A 19,147-nucleotide genomic window follows, 5' to 3' on the forward strand; every position below is an offset into this window, starting at 1 on the left:
TAGTGGTGGTGCTGGGGGATATTTTCTTGGTACACTTTGTACTTTAGTACTAACTCAGCATTGTTTAACCTGCAGAGCCTGCCCGAGTATCGTTGCTGACCGTGTCCATCCTTTTATGAACACAGTGTCTCCGTCTTCTGCAGCCTGCTTCACCATGTGTGAGTGGAGGTGCAATTGTGCTTTTATTTTTTATGCTATAGCAAAGCGATCCTGAGCATCATCGCTGCTGCTCTCTGTTTGAGTCCACCTGAGCTGAAACGTTTTATTAGCAAATGTGTTGCTCGCTACATTCTTTTTACTGCATATATAAGTGAAAGATTTGTTCTGAGTCCTGCACCAATGCAGCCCTCCTGCTGTTTTATTGACTCTAAGCACAGCGTCTTTATTTTCCTTGCCTCATACACTCTCTTTAACCCTTTTATGTCTAAATTGTCATCCTTACATCCTTACTTAACAGCTTTGAAATATAAGATTTGATCGGGTTAAATATCCCACCTATGATGAGCTCACAGTGTTAAAGTAAAAATGCTGACTGTGGTGAAAAACCGCTTGCCAAGAATAGTTTGCTTCAGTTCATTGCATTCGTCAACTCATTATCCATCCAGCTGCCCAGTATACTTTTTACTGGCCCCGGGACAGAAGTTCACTGGGTTTGTTGAGTCTGAGTATCTCGAACAACTTTATGATGATCTGGTGCTCAAAGGTGGGAAATGCTGTACTTCACTTATCTGACAAATCCCATGTAAGCACAGTGAAATAGTCACACATGGTTGCCAGAGACAGACAAACACTGGAATCTATATTTATTTATTTAAACATGACTTAATTATATTCACTAGAAAAATGGATCTCATATTTAATTATTCAATCACAGAAATATTTCACATACGATTCACTGCAAGAGCATGTTTAACAGAAGAGTCAGTAAAGATCTGAGATTGGATACATACAACTTAGATATTTAAACGAAAAAAGAGACTAAGAACTATAATTAACTGTAGTAAACTGGGACACTGATAAGAAATGATAAGACCAAGTCTTTATTGATAAATAATAATAACACTAAATAGAGCATATTTCAGATTTGATGCATCTCCAAAATATATCTCTGACATTTTTATACTACAGTGTTTTGCTACCTTTGTACACATCCAACTGTGCCTTCAGTTGAACTCTGACCTGTCAAGGCATGGACAGACCCCAGGAATTTGGCAGTCGGTACTTCGGGCCCTGAGGGTCGAAGTGTGAGGACTCCGCGCGTCAGACACATCCCACAAATGCTCGAGTGAACTTTTTGCATTTGTACTCAGGAAGCGAGGACTCCGAGAAATCACGTTTCCCAGTGGGATAAAAACCAAAAACACGACTTTATGACAACCAGATGACTGTTTTCCACGATCCATCAGTGGAACTATATCTGCTATAAACATTGACTGTATATAAATGATGTCACCCATTGTAGTTTTTTTTGTTTTTTTGGTGGGTGACAAGACACAAAAACACAATTAGTCCTAAATAGGAAGGTAAAGAATCTGTGTTACCCTTACAGGACAAATCTATGCATTTATTTGTATCTGCAGATTTGATAAACAAAAATATCTCTTATGCTTGGATATGTGAAAAGCCAGGTAACAAAAAATGGTTACAAATGTAACGCAGGTTAGTTTTCTTTCACTCTACATTAAACCTGATTAGGGTGGGCACCAAATGTTATTTTTTTCTGCACCACCTCCCTAAAACAATAGAGGATATAGTCACACCATAAAGCACATCCTTCTTTTTGTCCAGTTTTACTCTAAATGTGACAATACGTTAAAAAGTTAACATTATTCTATGTTAAACTAGCATCAAATAAACCAAACGATGTTTATTGAGGTCACAAAAGAATTTAGTGGAAGGTTTATTTTTTAAATTCTCAGTTAATACAATCTTATTTCTTTTGGCAGCCAAGGGACTCGCCACCTGCTGGACACCAGAAGGAATGCAGGTTTATATCACTGCTGCGACTAATAACACCAAGCTACGCTGTAGTTTCTATGTATTTTAATCGTTGTATTACAATGTGTACATTTTCATCAGGAAAACATTTAAAATGTAGCTGATTATTTCATTTGAAACTCTATATTTCAGTCGTTCGATCACTTCAGTGTTTAAGTATAACAATCCTGTTCTGGAAACATACACAAGACTTCAGCTGTTCCCAACCTCAGTCCGTTTGTATGCATGCAAACATTACTTCATATGTTCTACACATTAACAGATAATATCAAATGCAAACAGTCTATTGTCGAGAAATGTAATTACAGTTCAGTACAGCAAAGTCAGAGGACAAGCAACTTACTATAGCTTAAATACACCGTTTATGTAGTTAGAAGGCCCTTACACAGTCAAAGCCAAAACCATTTTCCATCTCTCACAAGGATTAAGACTGTTTTAACAGACAAACGTGTTTAGTAACACTTCATTAGTCGATGAATTGTAAGATAGGATTTGCTGGAACGATCTTTGCGAGTTCACTGAATGAGAACTGGCGTCTTTATTTTAACGTGCTCGTTAAAACGAGTTTTCCGTTTGATTTTCTCAAGCCGCAGCAATTATTCTCCACCCATACCATCTTCTACTTATCTATCTGTGGTTACCTGAACTACCTTTGGATGCATTTCAGTTTTTACTACCAACTAAAACTGCACGTCAATGACATGCGCTGTATCTAAAAATGTTTAAACTGAGCGTTGGCTTCAGTGATTAGATTATCGTAGCTTGATTTATTTGGATTTTTATTGTTACTTTTATACCCTGTAACCTGTGTGTGGAAACTTCATCGTGCTTTAAATGAGAGCAAAACTTGGTTAACACAGAGACAAGAAAAGATGCTGAGTTTGGTCATTGTTGCTCGAATTGTTTATTATGATTAAACATTACAGGTTTAATCATAATAAACCTTTTTTGACAGTTTTCCATTTGAAAAAAAAAGAAAGAAAAGAAAAAATATGTTTTTCCTTCATTTGTCTGTTATATTGGTGAATGTTTCAGATAAGATCAGGGAGTGTACAGGTACACTGTCCAATGTGCAGAGTGCTCTAAATGCTCTCTTGGCTTTATACGTATAGACTGTATATAAAAGATGAGAACACCCATCGTGATGAGGGTCTTCACATTAGTGTCTTAGTGTTTTCAAACCAGATGTCATGAACATGGGGGCAGATCTGATTTAAAACCTGAGGGACAGTGCACGCTAGCACATTTACTCATTTAGTCACAAGGTTCAGTCATAAGGTATCCTGGACACTAATGGCAACTTTAATTTATGGAATATAAATCATAATGTATACAGAAGTAGTCAGAGAGCTGAGGGCCATTTTCCCATAGACTTCAACAGTTGGGTTTCTTTTTACAATTAAGAGGCCTGCCCTCTGCTGCCTGTTCTTTAAGTTTAAGGCACTCTTCCATATGGGCGTAAACTCAGAAATTGCATCCATCTTTAATATACAGTCTATGGCAGAAGACCCCTTGATTGTTTGTTTGCCAGACAGCACAGTTGGCTTAAAGGGAGCTAAAAAGGGAGGCAGCACCAGGACCCAGTGTAAGATAAATGAGCATTACTTTTAAGCTATTTTAGCTGTTTTGAAGCTGCTCTACTAGAATCTAAGAATCAAGATATGGAGTTGCCAATGAGCATAATAAGTCCAATAAAATCCAATTTCTTGACTGAGTTGCATAAAGAGAAAATGATCGCATTAACATTGGGAATATCAGTTTTCCACAGGGACCTGGGCTGAAAGCAGCTGTCACTGGTTATATATTTTACTACCTTTCCCAGGAAGCACGAGAGATAAGCTCAGATTATTTTTCTTTTCTCAGTCTCTGTTTATCTGTCCTGCTTTTTATAAAGTCAAAACCCAATGCACTGTGGGAAAGGTACGAAGCAACAATGAATGAACGTTTGTTATTCAGTTTGGAGCTGAATGTACCGCTCCGTGATTTAAAACTGAAATATTGTTTTGAGGTAAAATCAGTTGGTGAACATACAGGAAGTAAAAAGAAAGCCAAAATTTTGTATTAAGTGTCTTTTTGTTTTCGACACATCTTAAAATTATAGCCCACACACCAGTGCTTTGTTAGGTTAATGTTAAGGCTGTACTGTTCTTTGGTTTTTGAACCTTTTCTAGTGAATCCTGGTGAAACTGCCAGGACACCAACAACAACGACAGCAACGACATCTTTTCTTGAGTCAGTAACAACCAAAGTCGCCCATGCAGCTGATGATGAAAAACCGTGACATTTGCACTGATAATGAACTCCTTTAATTATTATTCTAATCCTCAACAGATGCGTGATAACAGATACGCTGAGGAATTTTTATTTCCACATCATCGCTGCGTTATCTTTACTGCTTCACCGCAGTCATCCAATCCCAATTTTCTGTTGGCTATAAGTTTACTTTGCTGCGAGGAGTTTAATCATTAAACTTTATTACACTCTGCTTCTATATTTACAGAACTGACTAATGAAACATTCAGTCAGGCAGCTGCAGTGATAGTGCAAAGCTAATGTGGGATTTTCTTTTTTTTTAATCATTTGACAATAACACTGAAAACCTGCAGGAAAAGCCTTTTTCAAACAAAGGTGATCCTCACATTTGCTGATGCTAATTGCTCCCCTCGTCACTCCAATCTGAAACAATACCCAAAAAGTGCAGAAACATTTTCCTCTTTTTTTTTCTTTCTTTTGTATTTTGGCACAATCAATATGTAGCACCGCCGAAAGTTCTGCCATGCAGTCTGTTTGGAGATAAATCCCCTACATCGGAGCATATTCATACAAACACGAGTCCTACTGGCATCTTAGCACCAGCTGGAGAAACAAGATTATCCTATCAGCAGTGCACAGAGTTTCTAACCCAGCTACGCTGCCAGTCCTTTATGCTAGAGAGAGCTCAAAGAGGGAGGGGGGTGCAGAGTTAACCACGGGGTGATGAAGCAAAACTATTCTGGGCTCTGCGAGATACAGATTTGCAGACTAATCTCACTTTTCACTTTGGTCTTTGTGGTGTGAAAAGCTATGGCTTATCATTTTGGTAATTCGAGACAGGGGTCGATGCATTCCTTTTCTTCCCTGTTTCTCTCTCGTTCTCGTCCCATCTGTTATTGCTACTCTGATGCCGTGGCTGAAGTAAACTTTGTGTTTATCGAACGCAAGCAAACGCATTTTATGGTTTGATTTCACTTGCTTATTAGACGAGTGGGGTTTACAAAAGAAAGAATAGCCGACTAAGAGTCACAAGTTACTTAAAAAAAAACAAGAAGCTGGTGCACAGTCTTTTGAGAATCTTTCCGGATTGTCCAGAAATTCAGGTGAATAAGTGCTCCAGAAAGAATGAACCAAATGTTTAATCTCAGGTTTGATTGTTGGGTGGAGTGACTGCTTTTTCCCCAGAATGCTACACTAAACCAGAGAAAATGACACGCTCTGCATTCTCTCTTTCTCAAAGATCACAACCACGACTGTTATCTGGAAGTGTATGTGTGCCTTTCTTCTGCCATCTGGTACTTTAAAGCACATGTGTCTGAGGACTATTGGCCTAAAGTTCACGTGATACAAAGAAAACAGAACAAGTGCTCAAAAGACTCGTATCACATACCCGCGCACACAGAAACGAGATAGCAAAAGAACTCAATTCAATGGTTTCCTTTTTGTTGCACAAGCTCAAGTACCGTTGGCCTCAGGTAGAGTGAGGCTTAAGAATGAAGTCCTTTAGTCATATAGTTCTACTAATAAGCACCAGTAGAATTCAGCTGGTCCTGCACCCCCACTGCTTCCCCCCTCGTCTTCAGTCCCTCAGGCTAGCAATTAACTGGTGGCAGTCTAGATCCCCTCGCAGTTCCAGCGGCCCCGGCAGCCTCAGGCCCGTCTTCTGATCCACGCACCAGCATTTTCCCCGCTGGCCGTCACGTGCAGGGTGGCACTGCAAGCATAAAGACAAAGGCGTCATTCTAGTTCTGCAACAGTTTTTCTGGACTAACTGTGAGGCAGAGGAGACATACAGCTCAACTTTATGGCGCTGTCCACGTTTGGTAAATTATTGCTTTGTTTTGACTGCATGGAGTTTTAAAGAGAACCTATTCTGCTAATTTGTTCCTGCATATTTTTGTTTTTGCTAGGAGTGTAACAAGACTCATCAATGAAAAGAAGACCTTCGTTGTGATATTTAAAGACATTCCCGCTGTACCGAAATGTAATATCGCAGCTCCAGATTGAGATAATGCTGCTTACTTTGCTAAAAACACAATCACACATTAAAGAAATTACACCCAGTGGATCCAAACAGAGTGTGAGAAGTGTTTAAAGCAGTTGGATTACTTAGCTAAAGCATTCCTTCTTTGAGCTTTCAACAGTTACTGTAATACTAAATTTATTGTGCGCGTTTGCACTTTTCCCATCACCGACACAGACGAGTTAACAATCCCAGAGCAACCCTGCCATGAAATGATTCCCAGTTGTCCCCAATGACCCGTGCTTTACTTCCCAATACGTTTTATCACAGCGCAGTTTTAGTTAAACAGTAAACAGATGCCTGCGAATCTGAGCAGAGAGAGATACTTTAGCCGTGTTACGCAATCTGCACAGCTCAGACTTTTGATGACGGGTGCCTCAGCAGAGCTCGCCTTTTATCACTGACGCTGCGTCTGCTGCTTTGATTGCATGTGCAGCTCTATCAAGAGCTCAAGAGCAGCCCTATCTCCTCTCATGCTCCCTCACTCTTATCTGCACGCTTGCCCAATCTCTCAAAGGCAAAAAAATAAATAAACTAACCCCCTAAAAAAAAGCAGGTAACTTCATCCAAGAACTAATTGCATCCATCGCAACAACAAAGTGATTACTGTCCAACAGTTTAGGGGAAACCGCTTTACACACAGTCTTGATTTGTGAGAGTAAATCACTTTCCATGTGAGCTTAGAACAATAACGATCTTGGCATGACCGTGACAGTCTGCTTGGAGACACTTTTGTGTTGATTTAGACTGTATGTCATCAGCTGCAGGCATGTTTTGTGTCTTGGCGAGAAGATTGCTTATGTAGTTTGAAAGGAACTCTTTGAACTATAAAGATAGGCATTTTTATTGGTAACGGCTTCACGATTGAGATTCACAGTTCACCAGTCGACACGGTCAGATTGCAGCTCGGCGTTTCACACTGAGCGAAAGCTGGAAAGTACAGACCTGTTTGGGGTGGAAATCTCCATTTTTGTCACAGTTGGGTATGGGGATCGTGAAGAGGTCATCGTGCGTGCGAGTATTCGATGCCAATCTGTCCAACGCTCTCTGGAGCTCGGCACGACACGGGGCCTGTAGGAGCAATAAGATTTGATTTGACGTTTAAAGACCAGCTGTCAACCACACATATAAACAGGCACTAAAAATGGAAGAAAATTATTCTCTTTGCTCATTAAAATCATGGAAAAATCTCGAGCAAGTTTAGATTTACTTTTAAAAAGCATCACCCATCTTAAGTTACCATTGTAGTCGGTAATGAAAAGTGATGAGTAATGCCAAAAACACGATTTCAGAAAGCAGTGAAAAACATTTTGATTACTCACAAAACTGCAGTTTGTGACTCAACCCATAAAAAGCTAAACCCTGATTTGGCAGCTATCCTGTTAAGGTCGACTCCTACGTTTTGAACGGCCTGTCGATGTCCCGTTCTGACCTCTTAAACGTGCTCATTTGCGAGTTCTTCGTAGAACATCGGCTTCTGTCAGTGCGCCCCAGGGTGGCTGTGGCTACAATGTAGCTGCCATCACCAGTGTGTGAATGGGTGGATGACTGGATGTGTAAAGCGCTTTGGGGTCCTTAGGGACTAGTAAAGCGCTATATAAATACAGGCCATTTACCATTCTGCATCAATAATCCCATGTTAAAGCTTATCATGGGTCTCCACCTATTACTTATACCAAATAGTGGTGTCCCAACACAAAGGTGGCCCATCAGGAGCACGCCTGCGCAACACGTTCTCACTCCCAAAGCGTAACATTTTACGCTAGGTGACAAATCGTCAACATATTACGTTTTCGGCTACCCACCACGTTCCTAAATGACGACCTCGGAAAAATGAGGAAATATGAGAACCGTATGGACTCAATCTACACATGTTCGCTCTTTTTCTTCAAATCGCTTAGAAACACGCTATTTAACATCATTACAGTCATGGTTAACATCAGGAAAAAGGTTATGGTTAGGGCTAGGGATAAGGTTAGGTTTAGGGCTGGAATACAGGGCTGGAACGTCTATTACCGCGGGAGTGTCATTGCACTGGATTTCGGCCATAACACACCGCGTACCATAAGAACGCTGAAGGTCTCCTTTTGCGTTCCTCAGGAACGCCGCGGGATGTGACAAAACGTCGGCATGTTACGCCTCGGGAGTGAGAACGGGCTGGCCTGCGTGTTTCTTAAATATTCAGAGCACCATTGGTTTGTTCCCCAGGGTCAGACTGTCAGTGCCGAGTTCAGCATTCATCCGAACTGTGGCAATAACCACACCAGCCCAGTCTAACCACCCACCCTGCTGACAGATCTGGCTGCCCTGCCTCTTCCTCCTCTTTTCCCAGAATAAAATGAAAACTAAGAAAACATGGCAGGGGTCCAGCGCAGGAAGTCGTCAGAGCAGGCTTTCACAGGGAGTCATTTAAAGATGGTACCTGATTAAAGTGTCCGCACAGCCTTATATCTGCGTGCACAGAAGACACTGACTATGAAAAAGCAGCTTTAAGTAAGCCGGTGTGTTTGCACCCAGCATCTGACCCTGAGAAATGTGAACTCGAGCTCTAAATGTGTTATTTCTGTGCGTCGATGTTCCACACGTCTGTGCGAAATGAACGCACTGAATAACGTGCCTGTGACGGATTAGCGTCCAGGTTTGAACAGCTAATGAAAATATGCACGTGTACTTTCATTCACGACCAAATGTTCCAGCCTGTAAATAACTAATTTGTTCAATTTATAACCTGCCTGTTACACGCTTGCGACTCTGGAACTGTAAAGCCGTAATGTGAAACACCTGCTGGATTCAGGCGTTTCGCCGCAGCGGAGATCGTCTGGGTTTCTTGTTTTCCCTGTGAAACGTAAGAAATGCCCGAGGATCATTTCTCTCACCAGGATCGCTTTGGCGTCTTCTCTGGCGTTGTTGCTTCTCAGGTTTGTGGATTTTGGAGGGTGCCGGGCCAGGGTCTTCTGTATGCACCGCTTGTCCTGTGGACTGCACCGGATATTGCTGTTGTTCGGGTGTTCGGGAGTCATCTCTTCCTGCCTGTCCATAGCTAAACAACAAGAAGGAAAACTTTAGATCTTCAAATTCAAACAAGCAGTTTAAAAAAAAATGCTATTCACAGCAGGTTTATAAAACACTTTTCTAGAAGTATTCTTATTTACTGGGAGTTCCTTTATGGGGGCATGAACCTAACTGTACAGAAGGAGCTCCAGAAAGTTAAATAGTGCGTTCCTTGACGACTTCAAATACCTTATTTTGTCTTACCAACAGTCCAAAATGTATTTTAGTGAAAGTTTACTTCAGGAATGGCAGTGAAAGCTAATAATTTCTCATTTAAATGATAAAAGTGTGAAGTGAAGCATCTGTAACTGTTCTGTTCTAATAGTCCTCCTCGTTCTTCAACAGCCAACAGTGTGGTGAATGTAGGCTAAAAACGAGGCCAGGTTAACTACAAGGACACGCAGCCTTGTTCCTGCCTGTTTGTATGAAGGGAGGGGGGGGTCTGTGCCACCTTTGCATCTCCATCATCCTGCAGCATGAGCCCAGCAGGCAACCAGCTGCTTCCTGAGGAAATGCCCCCCTGCCTCGTCATTCTCCACCTCTCCACAACAACCGCAGTCCGCACCAGATGGAGGTTGTTTGAGAGTATTTGCACTGTCACAAGCTTTTCGGGGGCACGAGAAGGGCGAAGGAAAGAATAAAATGTTAAAGTCTCGGTTCTCATGCATCTTGCCTTTCACCTGTGGCGTTTAAGGCTTGGCAGCGCTTTGGACTTTGCGCTCATAATCCATGGCTTTCTTACAAATTGGCACTGGAATCAAAGGACTTCAAAGTGTAGTTTTACAATTTTTAAACTGGTCTTTCTCTGATCGCTGAACCAGATCTGAGCTCTGGTTAATATCACTGATCGCTGGCAGGCATCCAGCTATCTGCTCCTGGCATAGACGGTGAAACTGTCTTAATCTTGTGCAACATGCAGCCTTTTCTCAGGTGCATAAAGGCTCAAATACAGAAACCAGACTCTTAAACATGTCCTGGAATGCCCCTTTAAGGATCCCGGGCCACTTCCTGGGGATGATTAGAGGCTTTTACAACTTGATCGGTGACCGTGTTTCTCTAAACCTCACGAAAGGTCATGTTGCTTTGTTTGTCTGGGGTGGAAGTATATCTCAGCTGTTTATATTTTTAGTCTCTTTGCCGTTAAACCTTGCTCGTCAGCACTTTCTTCCACAAGAGCCATCGGGGTTTTATCTGTTTCCTAGTTGTTCTTTCTCCTCTTTTGCCGCTTCAGACTTTTTCCGACTCCACGTAGAGCGAGCCAAAGTGGGTCAGGGGTGGCATGTCCTGTTTGCTACCACTTCTGTTTTTCCATGGAGGAAGTCGCCACTTCTCTGTGTGGTTTCATCTGATTTGGATCGCCAGCTCTTGGCATCTAAATATCATTCCTTCAGGGCATTGTCAGGGCTACACTGACACATTTGCGGCGCATTGTTAGTCACAGGTGCACAGCAGAGATAAAGGAAGTGCTGGAGTGAGCAGACAATCACACTCAGAGGGACCAGGTACATTTTAATTAACCAAAGCTGTTTGTTAATCAGCAGATTTAGGTCATCGTCAACTAGTCATTGTGATAAGTTAGCAGAACGATAACGCAGACTCGGAGTATTTAGCAGACAAACTCAAAAGCTCTCACACAATAAACTGCATTGCTTAGCTTTTACATAAATATTTGTCTTCGCGTTGCTGCCAACGTCTTCGTCATAGTGAGCGTGACGTGCCGAGGGGCATCACTCACCGCTAGAAAAGGAAAAACCCCACTTTACACAAGTTCGTCTCAGTACGTTATTTAATCCACATCATAACAAGTCCAGGCCACATGTGTCTGTTTATATATTCGCCTTCTCTCTGCAGACTGTAGAACGGTGACACGAAGGGGTCATCGGATTACAGATTCCACTGTTAGTGGCTTTTAAGGCTGAGGCTGTGAAGCCCGAAGACAAATGTTCTCCCCAAATAAATATTTGGTTATGCTCAGAGTGCTTCCCACTCGTTTATACTTCTCCTAACTTGGATCTCAGATTGAAGATCGTCCATTACGAGACATTTGTACAAAAACACGACATGCAGCCTTTTTTGCAGATTATTCATTCGTGCTCTACTGGATACAGATGCTGTGAGGCTAGAAAGGTTTGAAAAGCTGAAAACATCATATCAAGCACTTTTCTGAAAGCGCATGGAGATCACTTTGGAGGACAGCATCACAAACGAGATGTTTTGGTGGACACACCCTGAAGAGGAGCAGCTATAAAATGTATTTGCTACTTATAGAGGGCCACACGGTTGCTGTTCTTTTGTAGGCCAACCCAGAGGTTCACATTGTGCTGGTGCCTGAAACAAAAAGCCAATGGGCTTATTGGATTATTGCAAAAAAAATAAGCTCTTGGAACAAACATTGTGTCCAAACTTTTGACTGGACAATATATTTTTCAACCGTGTGAAATTAATCACAGAAATGCTTAAGTTAGCCATAAATGATCTACATCACTCTCTATATTGAATGGTACAGAAACACCATTGACATGTTAGCTGCTCTCATGATTCTAGTAATGTATTTATCAATGCTCTTAAATGCATCTTCTCACACTTTTCTGACAAGTCTGGTTAATGGGAGTCTAAGCAGACATGCACAAACCATCCTCTTCCCAAACAGCTCTTGCAGGCTTGCGGGTGTCATACTGAGGCATTCCCAAGCCAGCTGAGAGACATCATCTTTCCAACATGTTCTGGGTCGGCCCCAGGACCTCCTCCCAGTTGGACGTGCCCAAACCAAATCACCTAAGAGTCATCCAGGAGGCACACGAACCTGCTCAACTGGCTTCTTCTGGTCCAGAAAAGCAGTGATCCCCTCCTGAATGACCTTTTAAAAAGCTAAAGTTCTTCTCTTCTGTTGAGTTACAGCGAGAGCCACAGCTCATCAGCCTCTGGCCTTTCCTCTTCTGACACATTAGGTTTTATTTATGTCCAAACATTGAGGATTAGTTTGACTTGAACATAAAACTTAAAATGACACCTGATAGAATAGCTTGTATTGCGCTGACAACAGCTAATGTCTTTTGAAACAGATGGTCTTCGGGGAGTCTTCTTTCCCCAAATGTTTAGTGACACTTTTATGTGCTTTTTCCCCCCCTTCCCTGCAAGCGGTTCTGGCAGCAAACTGAACTCATCTAGGCTTACGACCAACAGACTGCTCTTTTTGGTCAACACTGGACACTGCCAGAGTATCAGTATCAGACGCTCGGTTTCCAGGCAGAAGATTTCTTTGAATCTGTTAATCATCAGCTCGAATCTAACACAGCACCAGGAACAGTGTTCGGGGCTGCTGTCAGGGCCAATGAAAATGTTGGACCGTGCTATAGGGTAATTTGTCAAAGGAAAGGTTGAAAGAAAGTTAAATCAACACTAAATCACAAAAGCAGGAACCTGCTGCTACTGCACGGCCTGCTGCTGCTCAGCGGATGTCAAAACAGACATCCCAGTCTCTAGAAACCAATTAGGAGCAATAAATCTGTAAAATTAAAAATGCCTGCTTGATTATATACTGGCTGCTCTTTAGGAGCTAGCAGAAAAAAGTGCATAATTAGAAACAGAACTCAGAAACTCATCATTTACAGGTTCAAAGCAGCTTTTCATGATTCAAAATCTTATACTTATGCAGCCCTCAGTTCATCTTCTGGCTCAAACACACTGATTAGGCTCCTAATGGCAGATGTCTTGATTGGTTGACCCTCACAGACAACAGATTTGAACAGCAGGGCGTGAAGCTTCTGTTCTCACAGCCAGAGGTTTGCGTCTGAGATTACCTTGTAAGGATATCCCCTCTCACTGACGGCAAACCGATCCGAGGAAAAACTGTCTGCAACTGAGCGTTTAGAGCAGTATGAAGCCTGAGCTTTGACCCACATGGTTTGCGTTTACACACGCTGACCTCATTATTTGAAACTTTAACCGTGTTTAGTGTGAGAATCCTCCGTTATAACAATATAGACATGACAGAAAACAAGGAAAAGCATAATAGGTCCCCTTTAGCCCAATACTCCATTCTACAGCCTAAACCTCTTATAAGCCAGATGTAACACACACACACACACAAAGGTGTGGATCAGAGAGAAAAACACGAGTAAAGGATAGGGCTGAACCTTTTCCAGATGGATCATCATCAGGATAAACATTATCCTTGAACCTGTGTCAAACTTTTGGATCAAAGCATTGTTCGGCGATGAAAATGAAGCTTGTTTTTCAGAAACAAGGGGCTCACTGCCCCCTCTGAGTTTCTCGTGTTTTCATGAAGGAATTCTGTTTTTAATCGAGATGAAGACAGAACCTGAATCTGAATTCGTGTCTGTTATATAAACTCAGCCGATGTGGATCTGTCAGTAAGATATCTCTGGAGCCGGATTGCGTTGCTGTTTGTGTTGCAGATTCATTTGCTTACAGATTTGTGAGTAAATTCTGTCACAGAGAGCAGTAATCCTTGCTGAGTTTATGCATTAATGGTGCTTTGTGGTGAATAGAGGGAACCCTGCATCTACAGTCAGTGTTGGGAAGGTTACTTTTACAGATTACAGATTACATGCCCCAAAGTGTATTCTGTAACGTATTCCGTTACGTTACTCAATGAGAGTAACGTATTCTGAATACTTTGGATTACTTAATATATTATCATGCTGTTTACAACTACATGAATGTACTATTGCTGTGATTTATTACTGTTACTGAAGGTCCGCGGCTCCGAACCGTAGTAAAGGGACCTCTGGCTAATACGGTGGGTTCTGTGTCGGGCTCGTAGCTGAAAACTAGCTTTACTTTGTTGTCTGGGTCAACTTTGCTAGCGAGAGACGGAGAGAGGCGTTGAAAGGCTGCTCCAACGGAACTTATTGTTTCAGAGGAAAACACGAACACGGTGTACAGTCGAGTCTTAATAGCTTACTTACGACTGGGCTCGTCAGGCTCTCTTCTTGGCTGCAGTGGTTATTATTATATTTACATGCTTCCAGCTCCCGTTTCTGCTCGATGACAGCTCGTACTTTTCCTTTTTCTCCCTCCCTCGCTCACAGACACATAACGTGTATGGCAGTCCATTCTCCCTGCAGCACGGACTACACTGCCCATGATGCTACATTCTTTAGAGCTATACCTGTAGCATTCTGCCTGTTAGCTTAGCACAACAACGACAGGCGCTCTCTCACCCAGGAAACACGCAGAGAGAGAGCGTCACCCTGTAACCATGGCAACCGTAACGCTGCCGCCTGGAACAACTGAACGTAGCTGTCAAACAAAACCCAAACAGTCCTGACCCGCCACAATATGAAACGGGGAAGTACCGCCGTGTAATCCATTTATTTCAACAAAGTAACTGTATTCTAAATACCACCTTTTTAAACGGTAACTGTAACGCAATACAGTTACTCATATTTTGTATTTTAAATACGTAACGGCGGTACATGTATTCCGTTACTCCCCAACACTGTCTACAGTGAACTAGGTCAAACTATTCTGGGTTACTCCATTAGATCGATTGAAAGCTGAATATTCTTACATTCAGAGTGATTCTCTCCCCTGTGCGAAGACAGGAAATGAAATCAAACATTGGTGAATACAGCTGAGGAATCGCACTTTTTTAAAATCTCTTAATATCAAGACTGTTTGATATTAAAGAGGCGTTTAGTTTGATTCACATCCACAGGTCAGGATGTGGACTCCTAATCCTAAACTCAGTGCTTCCTAAGTGACCTAGTGGAAGTTAAGAGGTGAAAATGTAGTCAAAGGGTGCATACCTACACCAAGGCCAGCTGAAATGTAAAATTTAAAGATTTATTTAGTGTTTATATTGAATTCCTGGATTCCAAAGAACATCTGGGCCCAAAAATTTCCAAAAAATCCTGGATCCAAATCTGGATCGACTCCCAGGGACTCCATTTAACCTGGGCCAAGCCCCACCTGGGGCAAAAATGTTCATGCAGATCCATCCATAACCCTCCGAGCAGTTCTGCTAACAAACAGGCAAACCAGGCCAGTCACATGTCCTCCTTGAAGGAGGTAAAATGTCCATTTGTTCTCAGGAGATGGAGCTAAAGTATTTTTCTTACTGAACTTCTGGCTCAGACTTAAATCCCAGCCCGTGAGGATTCACTCGCCTCAGATTAAGGATGTGTCGTGGCCGGGACAGAGTTGGGTTGTTTGTGTATCTCTCGGCTCCAACTCTGGAGGGGGGTCCCTGCCCCACAGAGAACAGCAATTAGCTAATCGCATTTACTGCTGCACAAGAGCCCCAGCTGTACAAATGCGCCGCACAACCCAAAGAAAGCAAATATGAAATGACATCTGCCGAGAGAACTTTGAGAAAGCACATCTTTAACAACCAGTTCGGAGCTCCCAAATTGTGCTGGGAGAAAAAATCTAGGTTAGCATGCTGCTTTCATAAAGGGCTATGTGCGTCACAGTAAATTGGACATAGTCGAACAGAGTCTGGCTCCGCCGACTGCTTCATTCATGCAACTCCCTCTGTGCCTGTAGGTGTAAGACTTTTCATATCTGACATCTGTATCAGTTTGTAAATAATATCCGTTTCACTGCGAGAGGGAAGCGTCTGAATACCCGACACCGGGGCAGACCCAGCAGGAATGCGGGAACAGATGCCAGCACATGCTTGATGATTTCTTCTAAGTATTAAGATTGAGAGGGATCCTGAGAAAGGAATATTAAGAAGCACTAAAGCTGCCTTAGACTTTGACATGCGGCGCAGGATACTGCCTGGTGTTGCTATGGAAATTCAGTTCAGGAAGAGAGAAACGGGCAGATAGCTCATAATTCTCCACAGCCTGATTTAATATGTTACTTTTCCTAAACACGAGGCAGCACCAGCCAGCAGCTGCAGGGCTGCGACTACCAGCGTGAACACCCTAAATTCACTTCAGCACGCTGTTAGGATGTGCCTGCATCCCAGGGTCCTTTTATTGCGAATTCTCTAGGTTTTTACAATCCCTCTTTCTATTTTTATCTGGCATGTTCACTGTTGCTAGGAGTGGGGCAGTGTCAGACATGTATTCAGGAGATGCACCCCCTTGTTTAATAATGCATAAGTACGGTGAATGCACCACAAAGGAAATCTAGAGCTTTTTTGCCTCTCTGATCGTCTCCCGTCTGCCACGGTTTACATTAAACATTCTCATACAGTAGGTCTGAGCCGCTGCCAGCAGAATTGATTTACAGTGAGATTTATCGGGCAGAGCTTCCCTGCTTTGTTATGACAGACCTCGAGGGTGAGAAAGAGCATCGAGGCAAACGATATCCAGCGTTCGGATTACAGCAAACCCGCAAAACAAAACTTTTCCAAAACGTTCCAACCCGCCAAGTCCCCTCCGTGTGCTACAGCTCAGCTAACTGGACGATGCAGCATCGGAGAGATTTCAGGGAGAACATTCTGCAAGATAAACGGGTGTGGACCCAAACAGCTCTCCTTTTATATCAAGCTCAACACAGCTTTCCTCTTCTTTCTGATTCCGTTCAGTCACGCTATGTGCCGGGCTAACCTATGCTGGCCCTGCGCAGAGAGCAGAAGGCTCTAATTTCAGCTCTGGCAGCAACAGTGCCGATGAGCTCATCCTCACGAAGGAGCTGGACGCGGTGGGCGATGCGCTCGAGGGCTCGTTCGGGCAAGAGAGGAGGTGGGGTGCTCCCAGGGCAGGAGAAACAGATGCTGCAATGACAATGAGCGTCCTGCGAGTTTTACACCGACTAAAGCCCGTCCAGGTCTTTGGAAGACTATTACCAGAAAATGTCTGGGAGCATGTGTGCGGCAGATAATCTGGAACAAATAAAAGAGCCGCCACCTTATAACAGTTGTCTTAAATGATTTAATGGGAATCAGCACCACTCCCTTTGTGGAGACAAGCAGTTAGAGTCTAGTTAGGAAGAAGCTGATGTTAGTGCAGCGAACTGGAACTGGATATGCAGATCCAGCATTCGACATCCCACTGTGTGAAAGTGGAAACAGACTTTGGACGAGGAATGCAATAACAGAAAAGGAGAGCTGGGCCAGGAGAGTGTGATAGAGACATCAGCAGCAGAAGATTTGCAGCAGCAGCGGGAGGAGGAGGAGGAGGATCAGGGGTATCCATGAAAGAGCACCACGTAAATTACTGATTGCAGAGAGCTCTAATAGCTCCAGACTGGCCACACTCCATTACAGTCATTTCATACAGCAGCTTTTATTACCTCCTCCCATTACAAACACACACAGATTCACTGACACACACACACACACTGAGACTCTCACATTTCCAGCATCACCACAGTCCATTTCACTGCCTGCACTTCACCTGCAGGACCTCACTTAAACATGGCATACGCGAGTTCTGCTGACGAGAAGAAAATTTGCAGGATGCCTTCAGTAAAGTTTGTGCAGCGTGCAGCACACGCACGCCCTGCATCTTTCAGCAGGGCTCCCTTTCACTCGAGCGGCCGCAGGACAGCGGCGGGACTGTGTGCGCTCTCCCATCAGGATCTGGTGCGTGTGCATGCTCTGCTTCAGGGCTTAGCTGAGATTAGGGTAAACAAGCAGCACATTGTCACCCCCCAACTCTGCCCGGATCAGGTAAAAAAGGTCCGGGGAGCACAGAGAGAAAACATTCTGGTCTGCAGAGACGCCGCTTCAGCTTTGGACAGATCACTTTTGGCACCAAATGAGAGAAAGACCTGAGCGTAACTAAACGAGAAGAAGAAGAGCCCGGTTTCACTCTCACCTGAGTTCTCCTCCACCTCCCTCTCATCAGTGCAGATCCCCTGGCCATGCATCAGTGAGTGCAGCGGCCTCTCCACGCCCCTCGGCGGGTAGCAGCGGAGGCCCGTGCCACATCGGGGTGAGTAAACGCCACAGTGGGCTCCTTTAGGCAGGGCACAGGTGGGGCAGCAGCCGCAGCCGGGCTCCCGCACCGTTTCCTCGCAGCCTTCAGGCAGACGGCAGCTGGCCAGGCGCTCCTCCGAGCAAACGGGGCAGCGAATGGCCTGGTCCGACAAGCACAGTGCCGCCAACGACAGGGCGCCAAACACCCACAGGCCCCAGCAGGACGGAGCTACTGCCACGCCACCTCCACGCACCATGGCAGTCCCGGCACCTGCACGCAATCCTTTGCCCTTGTGTACGGTCACTTTGGCCGCCTCCTCTTCTGAATGTGCTGCAGCTTATAATCACTTTGAGAAGAGGTTTGAGAGGAACGCTTTGTCCCGGGAAGGTCTTTGATATTTTCAGCTGGTTAGTGTTTCAAACGCAGGCACACAATGCCTCTGCTGTACTGCTTCTCCGTTGCTCTGATTCAATTTCACACCGCAGAAATTGGAGCCTGCTCTTGATGCGCTCAGCTCGTGGGTGACGAGGACAAGTTTTGGGGTTTTTTGGGGGGTTTCTTTTTCGTTAAGGCGGAACGAGCGGGAAGGATATCCGCCGGCGCGTTCAGGTGAGGCTCGCTCCGTCTTCGAGTCCGAGTCCCGATGCTCGCCCAAAAAATCTGGTCTACAAGTGTCCAAATGCAAAGGCAGTCAGCGAAAGGCCGTGTTTTTGGTAACAGCTGCAGTTTCCTCCTCTTGCTGGTGTGCAGTGCGAAGGACTCGCTCCTGAGAATGGCTCAACACGAGTGGCTCTCCTTGGACTTTATACTGGCCCGTGGACACGCCTCTTTCTACAGTGAGAGAGGAGCTGAAAGGCAGAGCAGAGAAAAGCCAGACTAAAGCTCTCTCCCTCTGTCTCCCTCTCGCACTCAGGCACACAAACTTATATACACTCTCCCTCACTTACTTGTCCTCTCTCAATCCTGAGTGCCCTGAGAG

The 19,147-nt window shown here is 43.9% G+C and overlaps 2 protein-coding genes across 3 annotated transcripts in view; one reads left to right on the top strand and one right to left on the bottom strand.

Annotated features, from left to right (window-relative positions):
• Positions 1-19,147, top strand: part of LOC146516167 (zinc finger protein Aiolos-like) — a 36,974-nt gene that overhangs the window by 2,704 nt on the left and 15,123 nt on the right. The window lies entirely within an intron of this gene.
• Positions 5,123-18,949, bottom strand: LOC146516168 (insulin-like growth factor-binding protein 4). The gene is made up of 4 exons (XM_085164117.1): positions 18,067-18,949; positions 9,151-9,314; positions 7,220-7,345; positions 5,123-5,965 (listed from the first exon to the last, which is right to left on the bottom strand). The coding sequence occupies exons 1-4, from the start codon at positions 18,422-18,424 to the stop codon at positions 5,831-5,833; spliced, it is 783 nt and encodes a 260-aa protein (XP_085020243.1). The 5' UTR covers positions 18,425-18,949; the 3' UTR covers positions 5,123-5,830.

Source organism: Neolamprologus multifasciatus, chromosome 6 (genome assembly GCF_963576455.1).
Source record: "Neolamprologus multifasciatus chromosome 6, fNeoMul1.2, whole genome shotgun sequence".
Classification (NCBI taxonomy): domain Eukaryota; kingdom Metazoa; phylum Chordata; class Actinopteri; order Cichliformes; family Cichlidae; genus Neolamprologus; species Neolamprologus multifasciatus.